We start from the raw sequence: 10,318 nt of genomic DNA on the forward strand, positions 1-10,318 counted from the left end.
CACAAACTTGCTACAGCATGAGAGCTGGCACATCAAAAAACAAAAACTGCAAACAAACCATACCAAGATATACTGAAGCACTTATATGAATTGGACTTGGCTGAGAGATTCAACAAAACTTGAGAATGTTGTAGAGATAAACCCGGGTGGTAGGCTAGCTGCAGTGAAGCGAAACAACGAGTTGAATGGGTTTACTCGATGCACTTACTGTAACTGTGCGTTCATGTAAATGCATGTCTGAATTTAAAACTGATCTGTGTGTGTGTGTGTGTGTGTGTTCATACAGGGTTCAGAAGGAAAGAAAGGAGCAAGGGGCCTGAATGGAAGTCCTGGCACTGAGGTGAGTATCCCATATCGAGCACGAAAGAGTCCAAAAAGCATTTTGTGAGGAAGAAAAAAATGTCAATGAGATTGTGGGAACAGGTCAGGAGACACGGTGTACTTATTATTAATGCTGTAATAATAAACACTAGAGCAAAGAAGATTTAAGTTTTCGGTTGCTGCACAGGGCATCCAGAGCCTTGGTGTCCGTTACATCCTATTAACCGATTTCATACTGCTCTTAGGAACCAAAAAATGCACTTCCCTGTACTTTCCATAAAAACGTTATGGATCCCATTCCATCACTGTCAGTCAGGAATGCATCCCTCTATTCCAGATGCTTCTCTGAGGAGGAGGGGAAGGGGGTACTGAGGATAAGGAAGAGCTCTTCGACAGTTAGCGTTGCCATAGAGACTTGAGATCTGTGTGATGTTGTCGTTTTGGATTTCCCAGGGGGCCGTTGGTTCACCTGGACCCAAAGGTGCGAAGGGATATCCAGGATCTGATGGTGCCGCCGGATTAGTTGGGTTGCCAGGACTGCCAGGAAAGCGAGGGAGACAGGTACTGTACGCACCTCACCGACCTCAGTACAGACACGGAGAGCGTGAGACCGAATGTTCTGTCCCCAAACATACTCCTGACCTTTCAGTGGCACACAGTTTGTCACAGGATCCGTAAGCTCCACCTGTGTCAAATGGAAACCTCCTTCGAAGCATCTCATCTTTGTGGCAGACATGCTGTCTGAATCAGAGCTCTTCAGGGTTCAATGAATCCTCTTTCTTGCCTTTTAAGGACCGTGTCTCAACTCCTAGATTAGTAGTCATTCTCCCAAACCACTCCGTAGCCATGCACAGTAAATCTCCGGAAGCCATTCTCAAGGATATGCCTGATAAAGTGACATTGGAACCACAACAGGTCTATATTTCATGTCAGTCGGTCGCGTCAGTTCATTTAGACTAGGGTTTGAATGATTAAAGTCTCAAGTAATACACGCTTATCTCAAAGGGGAAATGGCACAGTTAACTGCGGGACCCCTAGAGCCCCGCTCCTACCGGCTGTGATTAAATACCGGGCAGACGCGGCCTTACCTATGTTTCACCCGTTTCAATTTAAACGGGCCCCGCCCTCCAAAGGGGGCCTCAACAGACCAGCAAAAATCCCATTCATTTTCTCTGTAGGATATTGATTGCCAGCCATAATGTCTGAACCATCCAAGGTAAACTGACCACGAGCTACGAGGTTGTGAAACGAAAGTTTCTGCTCCTATAAAAGCCACAAGTCCGTATGAAATCAACCTTGGCCGGGTTTCCCAGATTCGTTAAGAAGCTCTAAACGCTAAGAGCTTCTTAGGAGCGTTCTAAGAGCGTTCTCTTAGAACGCCCGGCCCTTGTTAGTTGCAATCTTCTGTTGAAATACTACATTACCCACAATCCTAAGCAACACAACACTGACTGATATCTCTGATTGGTCGAACTCGCGATTACCATGGCGACGTTTACCGCCCCCGCGACCGGCTTAAGTGATCTGAAGGTTAAAATGTTAGTTTTGAGCAGGAAAAGAAATGAAACGTATAAATGCCAGTGGTGCTGAAAAACTAAATATATCGGACAGCAAAAGAAAACCCTTATCCAGTCTACCAAAAGTGACCTCTTTCTTTCGTCCAGCATTTGTAGAGCTAACATTAACCCTACCGGCGACAGCAGCGCCCAGTGAGCTGCATGTCCACGGTGCTAAAATAACGTGGAGCCCATCGTTGTAGCTCTACTTATGATAAGTTCGGTTCAGTCACTCTTTTTCTTCTTTGCTTTTGTTAAATAATTCAAGTTGAGGGGATGTTTGAGCTGTTTTGAGCAATATATTTTCAGCCCAGACAGCTGAAAATATACTGCGCTAATCAATTAAGCAGTGAAGTTGCCGTGCGTGAAAGGGCGAGGCTTATTCCAACGTAAAACGCTGTATAATTGTATATCGTTTTAATAAAATAAGGTTGGATTATTTCTATGTTGAGCTGCCCTGTTCTTGAAGCTGAAAGTGCACGTAATAAAATAATATACCATTGATGCAAACCAACAGGAATCCTTGCTTTTTCTGCTCTATTATGTTTATGTTTTATGTGGGTAGGACCCCATATTAGTTATTGAAACGGGCCCCCAGATGCTTAAGGCCGCTGCTAATACCGGGGACATTGAGTCCGCAAAATGACGGCTCATGAAATGCCTTATTTGACTTGATTGGGTTCGGGCAGACAGAACTCAATGGGATTCTTTATACGAAGACTCGGCTCCCGAGCAGGAGGGGATTTCACGCATGGCTGACCTTCCCACCACCCCCACGACCCTGTCCAGATAGCAGAAGGCCGGGTATTGGCCCCCGCTGTGTTGTCTGCACAGTTACATAACCAAGACCGGTGGCCTGGTGAGGGGAGTTCTTTCCTGTGGACAACCCTGGCTCACACACGCAAGGAGGACCCTGGGAGGAAGCATGCCGCTTCCACATACATACTGTAACGTATCTCCCGGGGAAATGCAGTCTGGCTGGCTTGGGCTGCCCCGAAAAAGGGGCAATTATAGCTCCGCTCAGGCACTTCTCCTCGCGAGTCCTTTTTGAGTTAGGGCCATCGCCACGAGGGTCCTCATCATTACTTCTCTTCCTCTCCTCCTCTCCTTTTCCCCTCCCTCCTTCCCTCCCACTGCGCCCCGCTCCCTCCCCGCCCCCCACCTACCTATAGCCAGTCGAGTACCTACCCGGGGAATATACAGGTGTTTTTCTTGGAGTCTAGTCTCATAGGGTCTAACCAGAGTCAGGCATCTGTCAAGGGAACCCAGATCATTAGAGAAAATAAGCAGTAGGAGGAGTAGCTCCCCGTTCACCCTGGCCGAGTTTCCACTTACTGGATAAACAGTCCGACCTGGGGCCTGACCAGCACTAACTCTCTCCCTCTATTATAATACTTGGCTTTCGTTCATAATGAACTGCAGGGGAGAGTGCCATCATGTCCTGTACAATGCCAAACTCTAGGGTTACCGCTGCGAACCGTACTGCTATCCTTTTAACGTGTCATTCTCTGATCTTCGTCCATGTAAATGTGCGAGTTGTCGGCCAAACTTCATGAAATCTCGGAGTGATCGAATTAAGCAGACGGATTCAGTTCCTCTACGCGAGCTAGAGCCCTGGGATCGAGGTTGGAGCGGCGAATTTGGAGCGCTGCAATTTCAAACCGCCTGCTGGTGTTTTGGAGATCGTTTTTTTTTCCCCCAAGGAGAAGTTATCCTTGAGGGCGAGCCAGACCGGAAGACATGCATCCAGCGGCTCGCTCTCTCTGTTTTTCTAATATGGCTCCCCTTTACCTACGCTGTTGATGGAACAGGAAACAGTTGTGGTCACAGGAGCAAATAGCAGTTCAACAGTCAATCATTTTTGTAGAGAACTTTATTTGCAAATTGTCGTGATAGATTATGAACAGGAAGAACATGTAGACCTCAAGCCCTACTGTTCCCAGTTCTGACTGTCAAGGTCAACATCACAGCTCCTAGAAGAAGTCGAATCGTAGACGATCGAAGTGGATCTTGATTAGCGTGTTTTCAAGAGCGTAGATTTGGTTTTGAACATTGGGGGGGGGGGGGGGGGGGTTGAAGTAACATGACACAACGTTAATAATATTCCAACATCGTTGTCGTTTGAATATGGGGGGGGGGGGGGGGGTTACCTCCTCCCATCCCCCCCACAAACTACGCCCTCGCATGTTTTAGTCCACAAAAATGGAGGACACCTTTTGTGGTGGAGCCTTGTAAAAGGTTCGGATAGCCTACACTTGCTTCTCTAGTCTCATCTCACTCTCTCTCTCTGTCTCTCTGTCTCTCTGTCTCTCTGTGTCTCTGTCTCTGTGCTCAGGGTCAGAGAGGGCAGACAGGCCTGGAGGGGTCTGCGGGTCTTCCAGGGCCTCGGGGTGAACTTGGCCTTCCTGGGATGATTGGAGAGAGGGGCCCTGCTGGAGAGAAGGTACCTCACCCCACCTACACCTCACACACCCATTCCTCCATTAACCTTGCTTTTACCCATGACCCTCTGACCTGTGTGAACAGGGGGAACCAGGCCTGGTGGGGGAGAGGGGCACCCCAGGGCCCAAAGGCATTGAGGGTGCTACTGCAGACCAGGGCAGGAAGGGAGAACCAGGACTCAAAGGCCAACCAGTAAGTGTCCACTGTTCATTGTAGCAGTAGCTTCCTGGAGTGTAGACATTTTGGAAAGTTGTCTTTGTCTGTGTTCACACTGTGTTGAAGGGAATACACATGAATCCCCCATGAACAACTTATAAAAGGATCCGATATTTTTTGTTTTATGGCCGTAGACATCATGGAAAACTATGTTTCCTACCGTCAATTGTGCTGCGTTGTTCAAAGGATTAGCAAATTATCCCCAAAAATGTTCTCTCTGTTACCATTACAGATGGGTTCAAACACCCATACATTCTTTAATACCTGGAAATCTCTAAATATAGCTTGGGGGTTTAGGTAGCCAGTGGAAGGGTCAAAAATGTGCAACTGACAGTTTCCGCCGGGCAAAGCTAGCTTTATGTAAGAACCTGCACTTCAGAGACCCAGAAAAATAGGTTTTTTTGGATGTCTTTTTTTTTTTTTTTTTACCTTACGTAACTCTGTAAAAAACACCCGGCGCACTCCCCTTCCACACCTCTATTGCCGCTAGTAAAAAGAAAGAGAGTCTAGGTTCAGTGACCTTACACTTTTCAGGGAATCCGGTTTTCTGGGCCTAACCTGCCGGGTCTGAAAAACAGGCCCTGACTGGAGGATGTGGATGATTGGCCGGGCAAACAAACGTCTGCCACTGTGGCGGGAAATCTCCAGGCGGGACATGAGGATGGGGGGGGGGCTCAGACAGCGGACCCTAGTGTGTGTCTCCAGACGGGGGAGACAAGGGGCCTTTCCAGTGTGGCCCAGGTTCTGTTTGTGCGGGGGTCTGGGGAAGCTAGACAGGGACGTGTAGAGGTGGGGGAAACCACAGACCCCGACCCTGCCTGGGAAAGCAGCGAGGTGGACGGGGCAAGAGAGGAGACAGAGAAATGGGTTCAATGTGTGGGCAACACGAAAAATCCCACTTATGGTAATACTGTGCACATCTAACCCCTCGCCTGCTGTCACAATGTGCGTTTGTCTTCCTCACCTGCAGGGGGAGCCTGGAGACCTAGGTTTGACCGGCTTCCAAGGGTTCCAGGGCCCGAAGGTGAGAGACAGAGACAGAGAGGCTATGGCCATTGGCTATGATGACCAAAGACACACTCAACATATTTCCCTATTCAGCCTTGTATCATTATAAATAAAATACTTCATAAATTCCATACTTTGATAATCACTGCTAAAACAAAATGCAATGTCATGCTTTTAGGGGCCAAATGGAGATCTGGGTTTGACGGGTGTGTTTGGTCCAAAAGGTCCAATCGGAAATTTGGTAAGTAGTTGCATTATTTGGTAAGTACATTACTTTAATGTCTGTGGATTGTGGATCTCCAATGGATCTCCATCTGTTTTAGGGCTTTGCTGGACCAGTGGGCCCTGAAGGAATGATCGGCCCAATGGGGAAACCTGTAGGTTTTAATAGTGTGTGTGTGTGTGTGTGTGTTTATATAAAGATCTGTGGGTGCCCAGGTTGAGTGATCCTTTTAAAAGGGACACCCACCCCTCTATTGAATGTGGCCTTTGTGCCTGTAATGGTGGTTGTGTTGCCAAGACTGGGGCACTGAGGATGAATTGATAAACCTATTTCTTGTCTAGCCAGAAACCTACTATACTCCTTGGTCATAAATCATGACTTATTACTGTTTCTACCACGGCTATTCCCCTGGAAGTTTGGAACAGGGGCGACCTGTTTGAAACTGACCAGTTTAGTCTCCCATAGCTGATTTCTTACAAGCTTGGTAGTCAACTTTTTTGGGGGGGTTCATTGGCCAGGTTTAAAACACTGGAAAGGGGAGGGCTACAGTCCTTAAAGTCCTCTTAAAAGTTGTGTCTTTTCCACAGGGTCCAAGGGGTGCAAAGGGAAGCTACGGGGAAATGGTGAGATCTGCTTCTGCTTTGTTTATTTTCTGAAGAAAACCTCTTCATAGAGGACTCATCATTTAGTCTTCAGTGAATGTATGTTCTATCAGCTAATAGTGGCTGTGAAAGTGCATAAGATAAAGGACATCTGTGGGCAGAGTGCTGATATCTACCAGGACACCTAGAGGGGGTTGAGTGTGGTCGTGGTGAGGTGGGAGTACACGGTCATTGCAAGAGTAGCTTTTCCAGGGGCGATTTCCAGTCCGCTATGGTGCCTTACTGTACACACTCTCATTTATGTAAACAGCAGTTAGGAAATGCCCTGCCAAAATGTTAGTGCTGGGTCACTTTGGGAGTTGCAGAGAGTGCTGTACTGTATAAGCCTCCTATATCATAGTTCCCACTCTGCGGTATAAACTGTTTTAAGATTCCCAGAGCTCCTTAAGCCTGTTTGCGACTCAAGTAGTACAGTTCACACACAGACACGCGCGCGCGCGCACACAGCCTGCTCCTCGGGGGCCTAATAAGAACCAGCTGCTGCTGTGTTAATGTCAGTACCCGGACCAGCCAGGGGGGGAAATAGAGAGCCGTTCTACATTTACATACATTTAGCAGACGCTCTTATCCAGAGCGTTCTAGAGTCATACTCAGACCTCCTCACTCCTGCTCCTGCTGTAATCTGACTTTGTGAAAGTGACTTAAATAACCGAGTGCCACCATGTGTTAAATGACATAATTGTGCCCGTGTAGCATCTTGCTTTTTTGCTCTTTCATATCAGGGACCCCAAGGGCCACAAGGAATTCCTGGCCCTAGAGTAAGTATTTTTTCCGCTGCTATGACTGTAATACAGTAAGCACTGTAAGCGTTCCATAACTGTAATCTTAATGATCCGCCTGTTGTTTCTCTCAGGGTCCACCTGGTGCTCCCGGTCCGACAGTATGTATCCTGTCCGTTATTCACACCTTCACAGGGGGAAAAAAAAGCTAGAGTTTCAGGATCGGAGGTTGGCAGGGCAAGGAGAGTCATTTCTGGGTTTCACACAAAGTGTAGTGTGTTCTGGATCGAATCATGCTCTTTGCCTCAGGCATCTCCTACCTCCGTCTTTCTCTTTGTACTCGCATTCTGTCTCACTGGCTTAACTCTAGGTCAGTCTTCCATAGAAATGGGAAATAGCCACAGGGCCAGTCATGGCAGATGTCCTGCCTTTCCACTCGTTGAGAGGAGAAACACGATCCGATTTTTGTCATGAACTGTTGTTTCTAGTAAATGTACTGCACACAAACACAGTACATCATACAATAGAAGGTTCTCTGGTAATTCATTAGAACTCCCCCACCAATTTCAGGAATGTTCTTGTTTATTTTAAGGGCCTCGTTCATCTACTGCTGGTTTCTAGTGCTTAACAGTGTTTGTTGATGTTGTGTCCTCAGAGACGCATATACTTTGACTCTCCCGTTGAATTCAACGCTGCCTTAAGGACCGAGGTAGAACACTAAACATATCCTGAAAGTGTTCTCTTGTACCATAAGAGAACTCATTTTACACACACATAATTACTAATATCAGAGGCCAATCCTCATCTTTGTCCAAACGGTCTGCCCACTGTGCTAACCTAGACCTACCAGAACACTGAGATGGCCCAGCCGGATCACAACGCGGAGATCTTTAGGACCCTGCGCTACCTGAGCGGTGTGCTTGAGAGCATCAAGAAGCCACTAGGAACCCGAGAGAACCCAGCCCGGTTCTGTAAGGACCTGCTGGACTGCCAACACAAGCTCTCTGACGGTTAGAATTCCCCCTCATCTTGTACTTTTGTGTGTATGCGTATGTGGTCCGGTCCAAGAACATTACCTTCGGAATACCTGTTTTGTGGTGAACCTCTACCAAGTCATTTTAATTATTCAGAATGTTGCTTGTGCTTGTTAGGCCGGTTCTGGGTCGACCCAAACCTGGGATGTCCATCCGACGCCATTGAGGTCTTCTGCAACTTCAGTGCAGGGGGGCAGACTTGTTTGCACCCAGTCACCTCTAACAAGGTAACAAACCCAAGTACAGGTAACTCCAGCACCAGACAACACCAGCACAGGGCCTCCAGAAAATGTTGCTTCCAATTAAATTCCATAACTGAATAAAAGGTAATGTAAGGGCCCAAGGTGATGAGATGAGAGAGCTACTTAGGCTAGTATAACTTCATGTCTTATTTAAAGCTCTAGTATCTGCTGCATAGTGATGTCAAAATGTGATGGATTAGCATACTGTATAGTCAATCTACTGATCAAATATATTTGTTTACGCCTCCCCACACACAGTCAATCAGTTGTATTTGTGTTATTAAGGGTTAGGGTTAGGTGTGAACCACACCGTTTTCAAAGCATGTTTCTCTGGAGATCTGTTTAGTAGAGAGGACATTTCCAAAACTGACCAAATTACCAACTAGGGGTGTGCCTCATAAGAATACTAGCTTGTCCAGAGATGTTGTACAACCAGCCCCAACCCTCTGCGCCTGCCTCTCAGATGGCGTTTGATGTGGGGAAGGTCCAGATGAAATTCCTCCACCTTCTGAGCACCGAGGCCAGCCACGGTATCACAGTCCACTGCCTCAGCGACCCACCCTCCAGAAGCATGGACAACCTCAGTGCCCGCCGCCATGACACCCGGCTGAGGTTCCAAGGATGGAACGGACAGACATTGGAGGCAGACACACTACTTGAACCCAAGGTGCTACGAGACGAGTGCAAGGTAACGGGTGTTCCGTCTTCTCCCGTCGACCCGAGAGAATCCGAAGCCGTGTCATTTCCGTGTTTCAATGTTGCTTTTCCCTCCTTCCGTCAGATCCAAGATGGCAGCTGGCACCAGTCGAGTTTCGTCTTCCACACTCAGGACAGCCGTCAGCTCCCTATAGTCGACATTCAGGAGCTCCCAGCACCACAAGCCAAAAGCCAGCGACACCTAGAGGTGGGGCCCGTCTGCTTCCTCTAAGGCGACCGACCAGAACCTGCCCTGAATATTTATAAACTACAACTAAACAAGCCGTCACACAAAATGGCGGCTTCCCAAGGAGAGTCTCTCAAAGTCAGGTGGGGGTGGATCTCCTTTGTGAGAGACGGGCGCCCTGTCCAGCTGGATGGCCTTTTGACTTCTGAGGAAAAATTCGGTCCATAGGACACCTTAGGACCGGAGAGCCTCAAGAGAGCAGTGTATACCAATATTTATCAAATAAATGTGTAAAGTATTTTTTGTTTGGATGTTTGTTTTGAAAAAGAAAAATAAATAGGTGCTTTGGTTCACTGCATCTTGTACCGATGGTTCTCCCTGATCTCAGGGAAGGGCTGGTCCAAGTAACACCCACTGAAAACCCCATACTTTGTTCCTCCTTTCCCCCTCATACTGCCATCCATCCATCCTAAGCAGGGGCCTAGTCCAAAGGAGAGCTCTAAAGTTCTTAATATGAGCATTGTCCAACTGCAGGCTCCTAAGAGTGCAATAGCTTGTGGATTAAGCGTGAGAGATTCGAGTATTGCATATTCAATCATGGGTCCTCTTGGACCTTGTGGTTTTATGTCAGTTTCAAATCTGTTGTCCGACACAGCTGGACTTGTGCATCTTGACAGATGGTGCTACCTCCTGCTCGTTTGCCTTCACAAATAGGTGCTTGTGTCAAGTTTCTACTTTTCATTCATGTTGTATGTACTGGTTACATCAAGATCTGTTCTGTTGTAAGAGTACTTCCGTATATTAATTTGGTCATTTTGGTTTCTAATTTATAAGAACCATTTTTTGTTTTGAATAAAACTACATATTTTTCATAATTTGTCATTGTATAAGATAGGTTACCACTTGGACCTATCATTGGTGCTGCAACAGGTAGTTAGTGAGTTTGACATTTTTCCTGTGTATATTTTGACAGTATATGTTTGATTATTTATATCCTTTGCTTTTGTTCACC

The 10,318-nt window shown here is 47.0% G+C and overlaps 1 protein-coding gene across 1 annotated transcript in view; it reads left to right on the top strand.

Annotated features, from left to right (window-relative positions):
• LOC134012913 (collagen alpha-1(XXIV) chain-like) overlaps positions 1-9,639 on the top strand; it is a 40,458-nt gene extending 30,819 nt beyond the window's left edge. Inside the window, exons 34-48 of the mRNA XM_062452588.1 lie at positions 287-340; positions 775-882; positions 4,213-4,320; positions 4,404-4,511; positions 5,506-5,559; positions 5,722-5,784; positions 5,867-5,920; positions 6,354-6,389; positions 7,151-7,186; positions 7,282-7,308; positions 7,803-7,856; positions 7,989-8,157; positions 8,299-8,408; positions 8,887-9,111; positions 9,205-9,639. Of these exons, the coding sequence (XP_062308572.1) occupies positions 287-340; positions 775-882; positions 4,213-4,320; positions 4,404-4,511; positions 5,506-5,559; positions 5,722-5,784; positions 5,867-5,920; positions 6,354-6,389; positions 7,151-7,186; positions 7,282-7,308; positions 7,803-7,856; positions 7,989-8,157; positions 8,299-8,408; positions 8,887-9,111; positions 9,205-9,351 (1,353 nt within the window). The 3' untranslated portion in view covers positions 9,352-9,639. The remainder of the gene's footprint in view (positions 1-286; positions 341-774; positions 883-4,212; positions 4,321-4,403; positions 4,512-5,505; positions 5,560-5,721; positions 5,785-5,866; positions 5,921-6,353; positions 6,390-7,150; positions 7,187-7,281; positions 7,309-7,802; positions 7,857-7,988; positions 8,158-8,298; positions 8,409-8,886; positions 9,112-9,204) is intronic.
• Positions 9,640-10,318: the final 679 nt, after the last annotated feature.

Source organism: Osmerus eperlanus, chromosome 26 (assembly GCF_963692335.1).
Source record: "Osmerus eperlanus chromosome 26, fOsmEpe2.1, whole genome shotgun sequence".
In the NCBI taxonomy this organism is placed as follows: domain Eukaryota; kingdom Metazoa; phylum Chordata; class Actinopteri; order Osmeriformes; family Osmeridae; genus Osmerus; species Osmerus eperlanus.